At 35.0% G+C, this 20901-nt stretch overlaps 2 protein-coding genes across 2 annotated transcripts; one reads left to right on the top strand and one right to left on the bottom strand.

Moving 5' to 3' along the window:
- The first annotated feature begins 3644 nt into the window (after positions 1-3644).
- LOC147537071 (protein BASIC PENTACYSTEINE6-like) lies at positions 3645-5314 on the top strand. The gene has a single exon (XM_086642547.1). It carries the CDS (start codon positions 4084-4086, stop codon positions 4990-4992), a length of 909 nt encoding a protein of 302 aa, XP_086498673.1. The 5' UTR covers positions 3645-4083; the 3' UTR covers positions 4993-5314.
- Positions 5315-13838: 8524 nt separating this feature from the next.
- On the bottom strand, positions 13839-19624 carry LOC147537070 (ATP-dependent caseinolytic (Clp) protease/crotonase family protein). Its single transcript, XM_086641571.1, has 10 exons — positions 19037-19624; positions 18282-18383; positions 17964-18028; positions 17402-17536; positions 17206-17302; positions 16830-16959; positions 15974-16152; positions 15234-15361; positions 15038-15139; positions 13839-14123 (listed from the first exon to the last, which is right to left on the bottom strand). The coding sequence occupies exons 1-10, from the start codon at positions 19140-19142 to the stop codon at positions 14022-14024; spliced, it is 1146 nt and encodes a 381-aa protein (XP_086497697.1). The 5' UTR covers positions 19143-19624; the 3' UTR covers positions 13839-14021.
- Positions 19625-20901: the final 1277 nt, after the last annotated feature.

The raw sequence follows: 20901 nt of genomic DNA, 5'->3' as shown, positions 1-20901 counted from the left end.
CCTTCTCCAGTCCATCTGATTTATTTCTTGGATGTGCACCACGTGTCCTTCTTGACTCTTAGTCCATTGAATTTGACCCGAACTTTGACTCTCTATATTTTATTCATCCGGACTCCGATTTGACTTCCGTTTTCGCCTACGGGTTCGTATTGGACTCTACTTTCCATCCGAGAACTAATCTTGACCTTGAAATCAGAATCAACAAATGACCAAAATACCCTTAGTCTGCATTTCTCCGACTTTTATCCGTTTTGCACACTTAACTCTGAAAAAGGTACCTGAGTAGAAAAAGGAGTAATTCGTGAGAGTAACTGCCCTAGATAGACTAACTTGTCAAATTAAGAGACTCAAATGAGACATTTTCATGTCTCATCAAATTATTTAGTGTACTGCCCTTTTTTTGGATATGTACTACACATTTTTGTACTGGGAATTTTCTTGTGTACCGGGAATTGTTTTGTGTACAAGCCATTTGGTTATGTACTAGAAATTTTGTAGAGGGAATTTTCTTGTGTTCCAGGAATTGTTCTGTGTACTCGCCATTTGGTTATGTACTAAACATTTTTGTGTTGGGAATTTTCTTGTGCACCGGGAATTGTTCTATGTACTGGCCATTTGGTTCAGTACTGGACACTTTTGAACTGGGAATTTTCTTCTGCACCGGAAATGGTTCTGTGCAATGGCCATTTGGTTATATACTTTGATGTTTGTAGAGATGAAGAAGATAAAATGTGAAACAAATAAGAACATAAAACTTTTAGAGAGAGAAAGACAGAAAACTTTGATGTTTTTAGAGATTGAAAGAGATGAAGAAGATAAAATGTGAAACAAAATAAGAATGATGAACACCCAAAAATGAGAACATAAAACTCTTAGAGAGAGAAAGAACAGAAAATTGATGTTTTTAGAGATTGAAAGAGATGAAGAAGATAAAATGTAAAACAAAATAAGAATGATGAACATCCAAAAATAAGAACATAAAACTTTTAGAGAGAGAAAGAAAAGAAAATTTATGTTTTTAGAGATTGAAAGAGATGAAGAAGATAAAATGTGAAAAACAAAATAAGAATGATGAAGAAGATTTTTGGATGTATAAATAAGAAGAAAGAAGGAGTTGAAACAAGTATAATGGGAGGGATCCAAAAAAGTTGGCTGAAATTTCGTCAAAAAATGGCGCCATTTTTGAATTTTCAAAAAATCTGAATGATTCTATGACATGACGTCATGTACGGGGAATTAATTGCTTCGCTGTCGTCCGTCAGATTGTCAGAAAACACAGAACTTTCCCGTGGAGGGGTAAAAGAGGGATAAATAAAATAAAAACCAGAAAAGTGTGAGCTGTCCTGACAATTTGGACTGGGTTCTCATTTTTTTTGTGCTGGGGGTAATGCTTATTTACCCTCCATTTTTTGGGCCTCTCCCTCAAAAATCCTAAAATAAGATAGTGAGGGTTTTCAAATATCGTTTTGGGTTATTTTCCAAATAGCTCCCAATGTCTGTGTTATTGAATATTGAGGGACATTGGGGGTAGTGGATCAGAACATTGGGGTACCCCCAATGTCTATGTTATTGGGGGTAGTGGATCTAGACATTGGGGTATCCCCAATGTCTGTGTTATTGGGGGGTAATGGATCAGAGCATTGGGGTACCTCCAATGTCTGTGTTATTTTTTTTTTTTTTGAGATTAGTGTTATTGGTTGGGGACATTTGAAATGTCCCCCAATGTCTGTGTTTTGGGGGTAATGGATCAAGGCATCGGGGTTACTGGATCAGGACATTGGGAGACATTTCATGTCCCCCGATGTTTGTGTTATTGGGTGGGGACATTTGAAATGTCCCCAAATGTCCGTGTTGTTGGTTATTGACATTTCAAATGTCTTCAAATGTCTGCGTTATTGGTTGGGGACATTTCAAATGTCCTGAAATGTTCGTGTTATTCGTTTGACACGAAATTATGGACATTTCAAGACAAGTTGGTTTTGGGGACATTTGGAGACATTTTAGTGTATGGAGAGCTTTTGGAGAGAAAATGTTTCTCAAAATAGGGAAGATACTTGAGGATACTTGGAGACGTTTGAGTAAGGAAGATAATAAAAATAATTATTATTGTCAAATTAGATAAATAATAATAATACTATTATTATAATATTATCTTATTATTATATTACAATATTATATTATATTATATTACATTATTATTATATTATATTATATTATATTATTATTATTATTATTATTATTATATTATATTATATTATATTATATTATATTGTATTATTATAATATTAATATTATATTAATATACTATTGTATTAATATATTATTATTATATTAATATTATATTAATATACTATTGTATTAATATAATATTATTATAATATTAATATTATATTAATATACTATTGTATTAATATATTATTATTATATTAATATTATATTAATATATTATTATGTTATATTATAGCTTTAAATTGTTACTCAAGTAGTATGATGTAGTTTACCAAAATAAAAAACACAAGATGTTGTCGTTTTCAAATTGCAACCATCAATATGAAAACATTATAACTAATAGTTTTTAATTGATTGATAGTGATTTCTCATTTTGTATTGTGAATCTTTTAGGGTAGTATATTTGTGTCTGGCATTTCAATAATTGTTTCCTTGCTTTACATATTTGGATCATTCAACTGTTTTGATATTCATTTCTTTAGGACCCCACTTTATTGCAACAAGGTTTACCGCTCCTCCCTACGGACGCAACATATCTCTCTTCGCTAACGCCGGTGGAGATGACATTTTAATAATTTTTTTTAAGAAGAACAGAGAACAATCAATAACAAAAGATGACGTAGATTTTGGAAAGAAGATAAAGAAAGTAGTCTTCCTTAACCAATTATCTTGTTTATTCTGGAAAAACAATTGCACTCTGTTTTCTACAAAAGAAAAGGAAAGAAAAAAAAAGAAGAGCACTAAAAACAAATCTGACACAGCTCACATGTACCAAGAGGGCAATAAAATACATTTTTGAAGTCTTCAAGACCATCCAACGGTTTATATTCAGAGACTACACACTAATCGAACGGACCCATACTCTTCTCCACCGGATCAGTCAACTTCTATCTCTCTAAGCTCTGATCTATATAGTCTGACAAAACAATAACTCATCCTTTTACTTCTCTCTTTCATGTTTCTCCCCTCTCCCTTGGTTCAACAAATGAGTTTATCTTCAAATTTCTTCGCTTCTATTCTACTAGCCGTACTGATTTTCGCGGCGAAATCAACGGCTCAAAATCCTTTCTTTCATTTCTTCGACGACGACTTCCAAAGAACGGATTATGATAATATTACAGCCGTAAAGGATGCAACCATAAACGGTAATGCTATTCAGCTAACTCCAGACTCAGGTGTTGTTTGTTTTTTTATTTATGTGTGAATCTGAATTGGCTGAATCTGAATTGGCTGAACTGAATTAGCTGAATCTGAATTGGCTAAATTTTTTAAAAAATTTGATGTTTTTTAATCTGAATTATAGGATCTGAATGGAAATTTTGACCTTTATACCCTTATTGGCCTTTTTGACAAAAGAAACTCTAACTATCTTTCTCCCTCTATAAAAGTAAAAAACCCTATTTTTTCTCCTCTCCCGTACCTGCCTCTCTCCCATGGATGCCAGGTAGAGACTCATCTCTCTCTCATTCTCTTTCTCTTCCTCTCTCATCCTCCCTCATTCTCTCTCTCTCCCTCTCTCATTCTCTCTCTCTTTCTCTCTCTCTCTCTCTCTCTCTCTCTCTCTCTCTCTCTTCCTCTTTACCCCTCTTTATACCTAGAACTCGAAGATCAGAGAGCTTACCCTCGTCAGATCCCTCAAGGGTTCACAATACTTCTGATTTTTCGAAGAAAGTGTTTTTCTGTTGTCATTTTTTTTATTATAATTTTCTGTTGCGTGAACACATGTGCTGAATCAAGAAGAATTATTCATTAACTTCACAAAATTCTTGATTCGAGTCTCACCGTGCAATCGTATTCCTCCTTAATCACTACTTCTGTTGATGTTCCCTCTTACTATCTTGATTGGTTCAGTGGATGATTCCTCCGCAACTGATGAAGGATCAACATGCCTTGACTATGAAATTCATGAGCATCCTTGCTGAAAGGGACACTGCAATTGAAGAACGAAATCTGGCACTCTGTGAGAAAAGGGTAGCTTTGGCTGAGCGAGATATGGCAATCCATCAGCGAGATGCTGCCTTGTCCGAGAGAAATAATGCATTAATGCAACGGGACAGTGTTTTGGCAGCTCTCGAGTATCAAGAGAACTCTAATGTCAGTGGTAATAGTGCTAGCACATATCAACCAGGATCTGGAATCCCCCGTGGAACCAAGCACATACAGCATCCTCAGCTAATGCAATATTCTGATGAAGCTCCTTACACTTCAACAGACACAGATATTCGTGAAGGGATTCCATTATCCTCCGGCCCTGAACCTATCAAACCTAGCAGAGGTAGGCGACCAAAAGAATTCCAGGCAGTCTCATCAAAAAATGCATCAAATCCAAAGAAGAGTAGAAAACGAGGTAAGGATTTGAAATGTCGGGTAACAGTTGCCAAACCGTCTGAGCAGTACATGGGCGAAGATGGAGGTCAAAAGAATGGATCTGAAGGTAACAACCGTGGCGTTTTTGAGATTAACTTTAACGATTTATTCATGTCGCCAGCAGTTTGCTCGTGCACAGGTATAGCTCGCCAATGCTATAAATGGGGGCAAGGGGGTTGGCAATCTGCTTGCTGCACAACTACTTTGTCTATGTACCCTTTGCCTGGAATTCCTAACAAAAGACACACTCGACTTGGCGGAAGAAAGATGAGTGGACTTGCTTTCCAAAAACTACTCAGTCGACTATCTGCAGAAGGCTACGATATTTCGGTGCCACTTGATCTCAAGGATCACTGGGCCAAACACGGAACAAATCGCTACATCACCATCAAGTAGAGGCTGGCAAGGGGTTGATTTATGATCTTTTTTTGAGTGAATGGTAGCTACTAAAACAGATACATAGATAGTTAGATGATGAATGTTGCTTTTTCCATGAGATTTTGTCTCTTTTTTGTTGGTTTCATGAAGGAGCAACTGGCAAGGTAAAACTATGGACCTTTGTGGGTGTAAAGAAGGAGATGGTAGTGGGGTGGGTACATGCATTTGTTTTTTTTGTATAACCTAAACTGATGTTAGAAGAATGTAGAGAAAAATGAGAAAGTAGCAAAAAACAGAATTGGTTTGATTGAATGAAATTTTGAACTTCTACAATTTGTTCTAATACATTTTATCTTGTACCAATTCTGGGAGTTTTTCTTTCTCTTCGATCATATAATCCAAGTGGAAGCCGGCTAATCCATGATACGGGTTCCGATCATATTGGATTAACCCTGTATGGTTTTAATGGTTTGCTGATCCATGGATAGTAACCATCTAGACAATGTACTTTGGGCCAAAATGGGATGGACGCCACAACTCCAAAAAATGCTTAGACTATGTTCGATGGGGGTAGTAGATAAAAGAAGTCACGGAGCCCCAAGAAATAAAGTTCTATAGGCGCCTCCAGTTTTTTTTTTTTTTTTTTTTTTGGAAGTCGACTACGATCTACGTATGTCGTTACATTTGGCATTGATACATCAAAGATGTGATACGCTCAATAACTGCCCACTCAAACTAAAACAAGAACCGGGCCTAGCCCAACATGACAATGGCCTAAAGCCCAACTACATTATTTGCTTTTTTGCTTTTTGAGAACGCCCCCAACCATCGGTAAGCGTTGCTAAATGTCACAAAGATTTTGTACGAGAATAGAATCTGATTTCGTTATCACTTTTTAAGGCAAGATTTTAGGATTTAACTTGATCAACAAGTTAGGGTTTTGCTGCTTCTATATAAATCCTGAGGAGGAACCCTAGTACTAATTAATTCGTAGTAGCTCCTAAAATAATAAGATGTTATGGTGGGACAAAGTAGAAGAAGAAGAAGAAGAAAAAAAAGTAGAAGATGGAGAAGACAGGATTAGTGAGTTACCACTAGACATTATTCATCGTTTCCTCTCTTTTATTGAGTTGAGAGAAGCCATCAAGACTTGTTTTTTATCTAAAAGATGGAGGTATGTTTGGAAATCTCTTCCACGTCTAAATTTCCGAATCACATATATTCGTGATGAAATTAAGTTTAATCGTTTTGTTGATAACGTTTTAAATCATCTTGACGATCCTTGTCCTATTTCATTTTTTTGTTTAAGTTGTGACTTTTCTTTTAAACTTCGAGGTCATCTTCTTAAATTTATTGAAACCAACAACCTTGAAGTATTAAATCTTGAAAATTTCAGAGGTCAATTACCTTTTGATACCATATTCACTTCGAAATCATTGAGGATAGTAAAGTTGAAATATGAGTATAGTCATTATAATTTTCCAAAGCTTGACATACCCAATTCAATAAGTTTACCTAGGCTAGAGAAACTTAGTCTTGATGGATTTCGGCTAGATGGAGATGATGATATTAAGAAGATCTTGTTGAATTGTCATGTTCTTGAGTCATTGTCATTTGATAGATGCATATTCAATCAAACCAACCTTGAGATATCTTCTCCCCATCTTAAGCATTTAAAAATGTCTAGTTGTCAATACATTGTCCCCAAAGACAACCCCGAAGACGACCCCGAAGACGACTACATTGTCCCCGAAGACGACCCCGAAGAACCCCCTGAAGACGACCCCGAAGAACCCCCTGAAGACGACTCCCCATACTACCAACAAATATGTACTATAAACATAAATGCTTCTAATCTCTTGTCATTCAGATTTCTTTATCCTACATTTCATACTTATTATTCATATCATTCAAAAATTCAAAGGTCTCTTGAATTTCAATCCGTGATCTGCGAATCATTGGAGACATTTGAGTTAGAAACATCTGATGATCCTAAACTTTGTATACAAGATGGATCAATATATTTACCTAAGCTCAAGAAACTTGTTCTAGATTCTCTTGAAGGTGAGACTGATGCCCTTAACAGTATGTTCTCGAGTTGTCCACTTCTTGAATTATTGTCCTTAAAACACTGTGAGTTTGGTGACAACATCCTTGATATTTGTGGTCTTCAACTTAAGCATTTGAAAATTTATGGCGGAGCCGCTGAATCGATCAAGTTATATGCTCCAAATCTCATATCATATCAGTGTTATAGTCTCAAGTGGAAATACTTTGATATAGGGAGTTTTAGCACATTAGTCAATGCTAATATTGACTTCAGTTTCGCCGAAAAAACAAATACTTTTGTGTGTGAAGCACCAAATATTGATGATGAGAAGAGAAAATTATATTTACCACAAATTGTTAAGTTACTTAGAGCTTTTCATAATGTGGAAGTACTGACGTTATCACCTTTAGTCATCATGTTACTCTCAGAAGCTCCGTCATTATTAGAAAATCTACTTGAGTTTCGTAACCTTACTTGTTTGAACATCCCGACATGGCTTTTGAGAGACTCCATCAATGTAATATCACACTTACTTGAGATATCTCCTAACATAGAGTCTCTCATTATGAAGACAAATTCTGGGGATGATAACGAATTGAAACTAATAAAAGTCTCGCTCCAGAGATGCAACTTCCATCACCTCAAGAGGTTAAGATTTTTGGTCCAGGTATATCTTTAGATCTTCGAAACTATAAAGGTTATGATACTCTTATGTTTCTAACAGTATTGTTGAAGAAGGCCAACAATTTGCGGAAAGTTAGACTATATTTTTATCGGAATGAAGAGTTAACGGAAGCTGATCGGGTTGCAGAAGATTTTGAAAGAGTCTCTCCATATGTAACATTCTTCTTAAACCATGTACGATCTAGCAGTTGGTCGTGAACAACTTCAATTGCAGGCTATGATTGATGGTAAATTTCTCGAGTTTATGTGATGCTTAAAGCACAAAAGTAGTTTTACTGATGAAGTTGATCCCCCAAACAGATTGTTTCATCCAAGGATAATATTCTCTAGTAATTTGAATTGATTACCCATTTAATCAACTCCTAAATATTCATTAATGAAAAAATTGATCTGCGTAAGTTGTATCTTCAAGGACATCATTGTGGTTGGAGTGGAGTTCCTGGTTTGGTAATTGGTGGCACTAATACTTGTTTCAGTCATCTTTTTCAATATGTTGTCTATTAAAGTATTCAAATTTTATTCTGATTATGTGACATTGTCAAATCATACTTAGGTGAAGTTAATTTTTTTCTTATGTTAGATTTGGCTCGTTTTAATGGTTTGAATTGTTTTAGCCTTGTTGATTTTAGAATGCCTGTGTTTGTCTTATTCCTTCACATGAAGTATGGGATTTCAAAAATGTCTACGTTTGTCAATGTACCGGATGACATCATTAATCCTCTTTCTTGAGGTTGTCATACTGACGAACTCACCATTCTCTTTAAATTTATTTTGATGACGAAGAAGCTATTCAAGTTCAAGTCAATTCAATCACTATCGAAAACCAGACCCAATCTGAAATAATAAGTTGATGATGAAGAAGCTATTAGGGTTTTGTGCTTGATTGACTTTATTCAGGAATTAAAAACCCAAAAGCTATTAGAAAACCAGACCCAATCTGGAATAATATTTGAAAAAATTATTTCATAAAAAGTACAATTTCACCCTCGAAATGAGTTTGCAACAAGAGCGAACTCAGAAACTATAAATTGCAACAATGGCAACATCAGCAGCAACAGCAGAAAAACTACAAAAGTGACGGGCTCTGCCGTGATTCAGATAAATCAGACTTCATAGTTGAAATTGGTCCTATGGTTGGTCGTGGACCTCGATAACTCGTGGTCTAATTAATTGGTACTTTGTCCTTTCATTTCTTTTCAATTTTCTTAGGTAAATTTCTTTTACCCTTTTGGTAAGGAAATATTCAGATAGGGTTTGAGCATGAGTTATAGAATCTCATATTTGGAAGACAGTCTTGGGTTTATTGGTCTTTAATACCAGACTTTTTGTTTCTGCATCATTGTTAGACTTGGTATCTGTTCATTATGTGATTATTATAGAGCTCTCAACCAAAAAAATGCTAGCAAAAGATTCCAAATCAAGGGGACTTCCTATAGAACAGTTTCTTCCCCACCGGTAGCTACAGATTGACAAGTATAGATTTGTTTGGAACGAAGTTATTACATAAATCTTTCCCGATCTTTTTCTACTTGAAGAGATCCCCATCACTCGAAGAGCCTTGTAATCTTTATGTATTTTGCTTCAATACGCCGTATTTCTAGAGGACGGCTTTTCTTTTAAGGTCATGAATATCAAAGCTGGCTCTGTGAATATAGAAAGATAACTAATGGGTAAATCTATTTGGCTTGATCTAATGAGAATGATCTTGCCTTCCAAGAAAAGCAAATTGACCTTCCAACTTGCAATTTTTCTTAAATTCACCATATAATCGGATTCCACAAGGTTTCGACTGAAGCCCCAGTGTTTAAATAGGTGGGTATGAGTTAGTTTCGCATCACTTGGGCGAGCCAATATTATAGGCAGGAGCTCAAGCTTAGCAAGAATTGAGGCTTTCTGATCAAGAAGCTTCCAGGACGAGGAACAAGACCTTGCACTATTTGGGCTTCAACCTAAGTACCCTAAGTGGAGACTAGGTGTTTCTTTTTGATCACCCACTTTCTTCCTCACTTCATCTGATAAGCCTCGGTGTGTCATTCAAGCGGAATATTTAAGGAAAAATAAACTCCTTTAAGATGACGAAATCGTATTGACCCAAAGACGTCTTATTTCTCCTTTGGAACTTATATACTGTATTGATCATTTGCCTCAGCGATCACATTTGCTACTAGAGTCATTTGTCATGATCCAAGAAAAATCAGGAGGAAATCTCACCAACAATGATACCAAACATTAAAAGAAAGACAGAACTATATTAAAAAAGCATGAAAATAGGAACTAAAAAGATCCAAAAATGGGGTTAAGAACAAGTTCCATAACTATCTACACCCACTAGTTTAGCAACAACTCCAACTGCGATCCTGTATATAAATATTTGGGTCAAAACACATATAACCCATAACCAGTTTTGAAAGAAAACCATAACCTAAGATATGTTGGGAAAGGAATAAACATGAACCGCCTATTCGTTATAACACATTTGATATGCTTATCCATAATTCCATATAATCAGCAACATACTTCGTACTCTGAAGTCAAGACATTGGAAAAGAAAGATCGACAAGAAAATAAATGGTGGTTGGATGCTTATTACTTCCATCAAGAAAGCCTAATTGAAGTATTGAACCATCTGCATATTCACAATTTTTCGGATTTTACTAGTAGAAAAAACAACGAAACTTTGTTGAGGATTGTGTTTGAAATAGGACGAATCCTCTTGCATCATTATTCATTCATGTCGATGTGCACTAATTATTCGATATTACTTCTTAAAAGCTGATAGTCCTATGATTACATCTTATTTCATGTAGAAAAACTATCCTTTCTTAAAATTGATCAAGTTGGAATGGTCTAGCTTAATTGTCTTCCATCAATACTATGCTTTCATTTTCTTGTAGTTGGATTTTCTAGTTCTCTGGATCAAATAGCACTCACGGGTGGTTTCAGTTGTTGTACTCGCCAAAAGTGTATTTCGTTCATGTTCGGGACCTGTTATTACATAGGCCGCGGCTTTGGGGAATAAAGAATAATCTCCGGGGAATAAATTCTTTAGGGAATCTATATTTTTTTGTACATTCTCGGAGGAATATTTTATTTTAGTCCAAAAATTTAATTGATCAAACATTGCCTCCTAATCTTCATCTTCTCTATCTCCTTTACCACCATGACTTTCCACCACCACCATCCCGATCACCACCATTACGACCACCATTGCCACCCAAAGTTCTCTTATTTATTAAAGGAGGGTCATCATTCCATCATAAAATGGAAGAATTCATTCATTAACTTGAGATTAATCGATAATATATTCAAATTGATACTCTACATGAAATGTTTCAACCAAAATCATCTTCATGTAAATAAAATATACAGAGCACCCCATTTGGCTACAATATCCTTATCAATCACTTGGGATGATTAAGATGCATCATACTACCATTGTTTTAATAGTTCTTATCACAGAACATGCACATGGAAAGATTAGGAAGAGATCTACTAACCAAGACTAGAGTAAAGCAGAATCTAATCTTACGGAGAGAAAAGGGAAAAACTAATCTGATTTTTGCATTTAGAGAAATGGGAAAGACTAACCTAAGGTTCTACGTGGAGAGACCTACAAGTAGAATGGCAAATCTAGAGAGAGGTAATGTGTGCCTGTAGAGTAGAAAGAAAAAGTGAAAGGAATATGTTAGGTTGAAACATTTAGATCCAGATTTACATCTGAGATCTGCTGACAGAAAGGAAATGATTAATGCATTCAAGATCCAAATAATCTGAATATTTGCAGGGTGAATAATCTAGTAAAACCCTAGGTTTTCGTTTGATGAACCTGTCTCCACGTTCATGAATTTTTTTTCAAGGAATTACATAATCAATGAGAGGACCAAAGAATTTCCTCTCTCACTAGACCTCGTCTGAAAGATCTCCCCTCTCTCTCTCTATACTTTTTTCTCTCTACTTCCCTCTCTCTCTAGACCTCTCTACTTCAAAGAATTTCAAAGAATAAATTTTAGGGTTCCATTAAACCTTTGTTGTAGCGATTCACTAGAGAGAAGAGTAGAAGTTTGAAGAGTGATAACATTTTTTAGGGTTTTTACTTTTGTAAGTTGCCGAGGTTGGAATGCGGAGAGAGATAAGAGAGATAGGGAGAGAGAAGATGAAGATTAGGGGGCAATGTTTGATCAAGATAATTTTTGGGCTAAAAGAAAAGTATGCCCCTAAATTAATATTTATTGAGTAAATCTTTATTCCCCGGAGATTTTTTTTTATTCCCCAAAGCCGCGGCCTTGTTTTAATTCTCTAAGATAAGTAGAAATAGTAGAATTCCCTTTTTTAATTGCTTGAAGTTTTCTTCTCAATTGATCTTTTTGAGACTCTAAGCCTTCATTATTTGTTAGAAAGAGATAGTCCCAAATTTCTCTAGCTGTTTGAAGACCATAGGTATCATAATACACAGACTTATAATGAGTACTTTTGAGATATGATTTACAAAATTCTCTTTACTCCTCCATTGTTGATAGTCTGGATTCACTTGTTCTACTCCATGAATGAATTTAAGAGGTGGAGGTTCCTCAATAGTACCAGTTACAAACCCTAATAACTCATAAGTGCTTAGAAGTGTTTCAATTTGATCTTTCCACATGAGATAATTAGAATCATCTAGTTTCTCAGTTATGAAACTAGTAACAGACGAAATTAGAGGAAAAGTACCTGGATTTGAAGCCATTTGAAGAAAGTTTTGAAGAACTGCCTGAAAAAACAGTAAGTAACCTTGTAACCTTTGCTAATTTGTTAATTAGCTTCTGAATTTTGATGAAATCTTCTTAATCTTGATGAAATATTCTGAATTTTGATGAAATCTTCTTAATCTTGATGAAATCTTCTGAATTTTGATGAGAAATGTTTGATTTTCTGAATGTTAAATGCTTTTGTTGATTGCGAGATAATGAATGTTCCTGAGTTCGAAGAGAAAACCCTAGCTTCTGGATCACAAGACCTAGACTGATACCATGTAAGAAATCTCTAAGAACTCTAATGTTTATCTTTTTATTCAATCAATCATTTTCTTCTTACAAGCTAGTATTTATACAAGTTGTGAATACAAGAAGAAGAAGAGAATTAAAAACAGAAAACAGGAAAATAGTTAGTTAGACAACTAATTCATGATTAGTTGTAACTAACTTTATTGTTATGTTTCTTAATTTCAGATTTGAAGTCAAAATGGAGTAAATATGAATTGACTGACCAGAGATGGACCTGAAGTCAAGATGGACCTGGTCAAGACAACTTCATAGACTTGACCGAAGACTTTGGTCAAGATTGACCCAAGTATATAAAAGGAGATTATTTTGCCCTAAGCCTGATTCTTCACTTTCTCTTTATCTCTTCGAAACCCTAGTTCCTTTTCTCTCTGAAACCCTAGTTTTACAATAGTCCTTATCCAACTAACTCCGATCCCGACTTGGAATTTATTTCGACTATGTTCCCTCATTTCTCAAATGACTCGATCGATTTTGTCTTTGCCATGCTGGGCGGAAATGTAGAAGACACTCTTTCGACTTTGCATGAGATAGACTTGGAATATATTTCCACTATCTTCCCTGGTTTTGCAACTGATTCTATCGACTACAGACTACTTATTAGTGTTAATGGAGGGAAATGTTGACAACACAGTGGCCCTTTTGCAAGACATGGTACTACTTCCTCTTCTTTTTTTGTTGAAACATGGTACTACTTCCTTTGAATATCCATATTTTTGCAACAAATGAATTACTGGACCTCCACCGAGGTAATAATTGCATATATTTCTTTCTATTCGATTAAAAAATAAGCATATCGTTAGTAATGGGATTCGTTTGCTTTGTGATGTCTTACTTTGTGATGCCTTGTATGAATGGTTGATTTCAGAATTTCTTGATGAAAACAGGGTGATTGCGAGTCATTTGATGGTGATTCACGCCAAACTATAAGAAAGACATACATTACACGAAATTTCGTCCACAGGTCTGATTTCTAGGCATCAATGAGGCATGGATTTTGGATTTTTTCCCAAATGAATATTAGTTTTTGACATTGTACGGATGAGACAATATCAATAAACTGCCAATACAGAATTTTAAATGAAATCTACTGCTTTTCAAACATCAATAGTTTTTCTATGAAAATGCAGAATACAAGATTTTTAGATTTTGACTTCCATTGGATTTCTAATACAAATTATCCAAACAGAACCTTATTTCATCTGCATTTTACAGCTCAATCTCCTATTATCAGTAGATGCTTAGAGAGATTGTGACCGATAACTCTGAACAGATCTTTACAGCTTCAGTTCCTCCTGTTCTGGGAGCAATGGTTCAAAGATAGCATCCACTTCAGCTTGATCAACATCCTCCACTCTGGAAGGATTCCATTTTGGGTTCTGTAAAGATATTGGATAGAGATTGAAATAAGGATATACATATATTATATACTGAAAAAGCATGAAACCAAAACCAAGAGAAGTCGTGCAGAAACATGAGAATGCATGCTAGTTCTTCCCTAATGCGTACAAATTAGTTCAATTTGTATCAAACATAGATAAGGCGGGCCTGGTAGTTGGTCGGGTCAAGTATTCTCGTACATGGGTGGTATTTAGAGTCCGCGACTCTCATAATGTCGTCTCTGTCTCTCTTCCAAGTAGGAACCACTTGAACATGGACGGCTGCATGCCTTCGGCATTAAGGAGTTAGATACGGAGTTTCATTTGAAATAAAGATACCAGTGCACTACTTTTCCTTTGAAACCCAATACCATGAAGAGATATCAACTAGTGGAATGGTTTCAAGAAACCAAAAGCCAAAAAGGAGATTTGGGACTTAATACCATTGGCAATAATTTGGAACCTCTGGAAGGATCGAAATGATAAGATCTTCAAGGAATCAAATCTATGCTCGGTAACAGATGTGGAAGATGTAAAAGGAACGATCCATTATTGGTTAAGCGGATCACTTAAGTTTAAGTTTTCTTCTTTCTTGGATGTGGTTAGGAACTGGGAGGCTTGGGTTATGTAATGTAGCATAACCCGAGCAACCCTTTCTCCTGTTTCATATTTGTACATATTTTTGCTCTTTGAATATATTCAATCAAATTTTCAAAAAAAAAAATATCAACTAGTAATCTAGATAAATTGGGTAAAAGGAGACTTCCAATCAATTTCACTCAAAGTTAGAGATGTTTGTGCTTGAAAGTGGTAGATAGATTATGAACAGTTTCCTAGCCAATTTTAGTGAAGTAACAATGTTGGTTTTTTGTATAAGTGCCAAAATAAATATGAACTTTTAGTTAGAGAAATACCTGATCCTTGTCTACCAGGACTGCACGAACACCTTCTGCAAAATCACTTCGAAGAGCAGCTCTTACTGCAATTCGATATTCAGCTTGCATTACTCCAATTAACTGAAAACATCCAATCAAAAGATTACGCTAAAGATTCATGGAGAAAACAATAAATAAAATAAAGCAGAGCCGAATGGGGAAACCTGAAACAAACCTCAGATAAACTGTTCTCTTTCTTCCCATTTGCAGATGCAACTCTAGCGAAATAATTGTTCGTTAAACACAAAGAAAAAGGAGCCCCTTTTTTAAGACCTACAAGTGCCTCATTTGCCCATTCCGCTACTGCAAAAACAAACATTAATCGAGCTGAAATAGGTAGCGAACAACAGAATAGAAATAAAATGCATCAGCTTAGCTAGACAAGGGGCCACATTCGCCAACCGTCAGAAAGGTATTTTGTACTTCTCATCATTGTCGACAAACGATAATATCGGTTCTTCCGAGCAATGAGATGTCGCAAGAGCAACATTTTTTCATTTATTGGCGATATTGATGGATATTATTTTACTCGCATTGTTTTTTCTGTTTGACGAACTATTTTTCATTTGTATTCTCTTAAAAAATTATGAGTCGCGAGTTTTAAGTTTAACTAGGTAATTTCTGAAAGTAACTAGCTTGAAGAGCCAAATACGATGGTTTCAGACCACTTTGGGGACAACACATCTAATTTGTTAGTCTACAAGTTCATTGGATTCAGTGATAACCTAAATATCATCTTTTGACAAAGGCTCTCGGTGTACACTAAACATGCTTCCTAGTTCACACAGATTCAAACACGTTGAAACAAAAACTGACTTTCGATGACCTCAGAAGTGTCAAAGAAATGATTACTTTCTAGATTTTGGAGGAGCATGGGTTCACATGATTTATATAATGCTTGCCAAGCCAGCATACCTGCAGCTACAGTACTCTGTTGATGCTTCTCCAGTTCTTTACTTATGTCAGTGACAGACTTTGATGCCCCAAAGGATGAAATTATGTGAGGTAAAAGCGGCTTCAGTTGGGATTCTGATTCAGGCTCCTTCCTGAAGTCCCCAACTATTTCCTTGACATCCTTGTCTGGATGATCAGAACTGTACGCAAAACACATAGCCAAGGACATTTAACAGTATTCGCATCTGCATAACTTGCAAAAGACGGCAACCGAGTATATACAAAACTTAGATAATGAAGGTGGATAATCAGCCCATTCTATGACATAGAGTACTCGAACAGCATTTTTATAGTAACAGAACACAGTTTAAGTAAAAAGTTTATTTCAGATTACGTAGCATGGATATTCCTTTTTATTATTTTTTCTTGTGTCAGATACTCATGCCGGCAATCGGATACTTCAATGGGAATAATGTGCGATTTTGTAGGTACATTTTGTGCTTACATGTTAACGCCGTCTGTGTATAATGCAACAATGGTAGATTTAAGAGTTAAAATACGTAGGTACAAAATAAAGGACTTAATAAATAAGCCAAAACAAAATATTTATTTGTATGGCAGAACATCCCATACTAAGTGAACTACAGGATAGTGTAAACTTATCAACTTACCAAGATTGATAACGCCATGGATAGAAACAATTTTCCTTCAGAACAACTAATGCAATGTAGTAACTTTTTGTTATAGAGTATAGACACATTTATTTAACATAAAGGAGTTAAAAAGAACGGGCCACACAGGTGCTCTAGCAAAAGTCAGTTACTCAGTGTCATAAAATAGATTTGCTAACACCAAAATTAAGTGAAACAAGACATACAAGGGAAGTGCAAGAAGGGCCTTCTTCAATGAACCCAAGTTTCCTGATGGCACATAATGAGTCCCTATGCCCACATATAGGGCATCGGCAGGGGATGAAATCCTTTTCCCAGTAAGTCCAAGATAAGCACCTGGGAGAATTAACAGACCTGAATCAGAAAACACATAAACAGAGAAAACAACGCAGAAAAGGAAATGAGGTTATACAGGGTATAACCCCAGGAGTCTCTAACAGATAAGAGCAATTACGAAAGAACGGGTGTTTAAAGAAGAGGCCAGATATAGTAATATAATAATATAATACTGTACTAATATCATAATATATGCTCAAAAGAAGTTTTATGGATGATACAAATGCATGGCGAAAGAAGACATACCAATGGATCCTCCTCCTGGACTCTGTGCTGCTATGTAAGAAAACCCAACATCAGGGAACAAACCAATTCCATTTTCTGGCATGGCCAGAAGAGTCCTCTAAAATACGTCAAGATTAGCACAATATCAGGATATTTTAACGTGGATTTAGGGTTACAATCATGCCATCTAAAAAGAACTTTTAATGACAGTTAATACCTCAGTTACAATCCTGTAACGACCATGTCCAGATAGACCAATTCCAAAGCCCATCGTAACACCATCCATGAAGCAAATATATGGCTTCTTGTAATTGAAAATTTTACATATTAGAGAATATTCTGCACCAAATACCTGCATATGTTCGTGAATTAACACAACTTACATGAAAACAACACACAACCACTAGGAAGCATGGTACGGCAAAGTCGTGCGTTATGAAGGTGCAAATCAAGTCAGGTGCGTACAAATTGACAGCATTATCATGCACATCTAGATCGCGTACTAAAGATATTTGAACAGCGGAAGTATTAAAAACATGTTCTTTATCACCCAATTTGAAGTTTGCAAGACCAACAGATTGGACCAACTCTTGCTAATAGCTTTGGCAAGATCCACATTGACAGTAAAAAGCTAAAACAAAGAAAACGAGGAATAGACTCTAACAATTAGAATTATTTCAGGAGAACCATAAGGCTGAGGCGGACACCGAAAGGGAACCGTTATTAAGTACAAATTTGCAAAAATGCAACGTGTACCAAAACAAGAGAGTAACACACACCTTCTGCACAAGTGGTGTACTCTTGTCCTTTTGTATTTCGGCAACAACCCCCTTAATATCCATTCCTGCATGGTTAAGAATGGTAACTTTTGAAACTATACACACGCAGAGAAAGAACAAGATAATCATAAACATATTGGACCAAACTAATCATTTATCGAGTTAAATCTCAGTTAGTTTGCTTATTTTATTGAAAAATTAGTATGCACCAATATATGAAGGGGCATGGTCAGCTCAAGGCCGACTATTTTCGGCAACACAATTAAATAAACCCAGAAATGGAAAATTAGTTTCGAAAATTCTTTTTTCCTTTGTTACCAGCTGAAAATGCACGAGATGAACTGCTCTCCACTAGGACGCATTTCACTTTTGGATCTGTTTCCCATTCATCAAGATAGTTTTTGTATTTGATATCCATATCTGCATGAGATTTGAATTGCAATAGTAAGTTAGCACTAGTATCCGAGAGTCGGACTTACTGAACAAACAAAAGGATTACGGAAAACAAAAAAAAAACATCAAAGGAAATAAGTTCTTAAGTCCTCAACCATCACAGCAAACTATGCCTTCCAAAATTCAATAAAAAAATCCAAACAAAAATTGCAAAAAAATAAAAATAATCATGAAATAAAAGCTAGACCCATAAATAGTCGAAACCCAAAATTTAATATCGTATAATCATTATCTAAGTAGAATGAATAATATTATGAAAACATTTACTTGATATTAAACCACAATAACCCAAAGCTATTTTCTTCTTTATATTGTCATTTCCATCTATTGGATCGTTATTGTCCATTCTCCTTTCATATAGCAAAAACTAGGGTTTCTCAAGGTAACTTAGGTAAGCTAGAACAAGTCCAGGCCTATCTATATCAATAAAACAACTGAGCTAATAATTTCCAATCCAAAAGTAACTAATATCACAGAATGAAAAATAAATTTTACATTTTCCAGTAAATCACTGCATCAAAATCGATTTTAATGAATTCAACTACTAAACGATTGTGATTGAAATACTCAAACTCATCAAATTCCGGATAAATTGTGAACAGTTAGTAGAGAAATAAAACCTAAATTCATGGCGTTGAGAGCTTTAGGACGATCGAGAGTGATGATGGCGAGACCATTAGGAAAAACATTTCCTTTCACAAAATCATCGCTACTACTTCCAGCCATTACTGAAACAATTTCTCAAGAATTTGAAGATGAATCGAAGTTTTTAGAGAGATAGTGTGAGAAGTACAAATAGAGAGAATGTTTCTTCCGTAGAGAGTGGCATCTAATTTGCATTTCGTATTCTTTTTTATAATAACAAGATCCTTTAATAATGGGTTAATTCTTCTATAGCCTTCAAATATGACTTACTAGTTCATTTGGCCTCTCTAATCTAATGTGATCACATCTAAAGACTGAACGAGCTAGTTGATCACATTTGGGGGGTCAAACAGAAAGTAAACCGTTAATAACTGGTTGTTCATTTGTCATCCCTAACGTGACCACATCTGAAGACTGAACGAGCGAGTCAATCACATTTGGGTGTCAAACAAGAAATAAACTGATAATAATTGATTCATTTGGGCTCTATAATGTGACCTTATCTTGAGACTGAACAAGCGAGGTGATCACATTTGGGAAGTCAAACAAGCACTAATTAAAACGCTAATAACTGGTGAGAAATATCAAATATATTAACATTCATTGCGGAACTATGTAACATGTGATTTGTATGTTTAGCGACTATTTTACATGTATATCATGTTAAAAAGACTCATGGGTTTAGAGGTAGCTCCATAAAGAGTAAACTTCTTATGTGGACCAATGATATTGTACCATGAAAGATAAATTACAAGTATTACCTAATGCATAATGCCTAAAAAGTTGAAACTAACTACAACAATAAGAATAACTACAATATAGCTAAATTACGGTAGCTTTACTTTTACGATGCATGCATGCACATAGTTAAGAGTTTTATACTGTATGTAGGGTTTTATAACTGCATTAAAAAACTATTTTTCTGTATATTTACGATTTAAAATCTATGTGAAATCATAAGTACTTAACCATATGTAATAATGCCTCAGATGACAGAAGTCAAAACTGACAATAGAGATAAGAATAACCGTTTTAGATTACTATAAAGAAAAATGCAATAACTTTTACATATGTAGACAAAATTTTGCGTTCTTTTCAATTGATACTTGTCATTTTAGGTGTTCCTCCAACAATACATATTAGTGTGTTTGAAAATTTATTTTATATATATATTGACAATTTTATAATTACGTATACGAGTGAATTTTTCTATGAATATATGAATTCCTTATCCATATCAACTGAAAAAGCACAACTCAAATAACATTCTACGAAAACTAGATTGAGGACTAAGATTCTATGTGAAGACTGTATAAGTACCGACTTGTATCTAAGAATGGAAAGTCTGCATAACAATAACGATAAGATATTGATTTTAGCTTATCATAGAAAACCACACAAGAGTTTTACTTGTACACACATTTATAGAGTTCGATGCACACATGTTAAAAAAAGTGTAACATACCTTTTCAGTTGATACTTGTTTTAGAATATATGCACTTCTTCTGATGTTTGTTATACAGTTCCAGGGATTTAAGTTTTCTATATACAGATCGTCCAAATACGAACGTGTGTATGAGAAAAGACAAGAAATCTACGGATAAATAAGGGAAGAGTTCACGAACTTGAAGTATATAACTAGAAAAAGGACAATATTTGAGGGTAAAAAGTAAAGAATCATAAACTTTCCACATAAATATTTAAGACAACACGGGGATCTAAATTAGAAAAAGAAAAATTAAGGGCTTTTGATGGTATATTATTCTTCACAAGGATGTCTAGTTAATCAAATTATATTTTTAGTAAAGGCCATAGCAATTTTCCACTTTTACTTGGTTAT

This window comes from Eschscholzia californica, unplaced genomic scaffold (assembly GCF_041429995.1).
Source record: "Eschscholzia californica isolate CP2 unplaced genomic scaffold, dmEscCali1.0.p SCAF_5, whole genome shotgun sequence".
NCBI lineage: Eukaryota > Viridiplantae > Streptophyta > Magnoliopsida > Ranunculales > Papaveraceae > Eschscholzia > Eschscholzia californica.
The sequence above is the reverse complement of the archived record's forward strand: the minus strand, read 5'-3'. Positions and strand labels throughout refer to the sequence as shown.

Coding starts and splice junctions, on each gene's coding strand:
- LOC147537071 (XM_086642547.1), top strand. CDS start 4,084: ATGATTCCTCCGCAACTGATGAAGGATCAACATGCCTTGACTATGAAA.
- LOC147537070 (XM_086641571.1), bottom strand. CDS start 19,142: ATGGCTGGAAGTAGTAGCGATGATTTTGTGAAAGGAAATGTTTTTCCT. Junction 17,303..17,401: donor GTTACAGGATTGTAACTGAG/GTATTAACTGTC, acceptor GACGTATTTTAG/AGGACTCTTCTGGCCATGCC. Junction 14,124..15,037: donor TCCTGGTAGACAAGGATCAG/GTATTTCTCTAA, acceptor ATATCTTTACAG/AACCCAAAATGGAATCCTTC.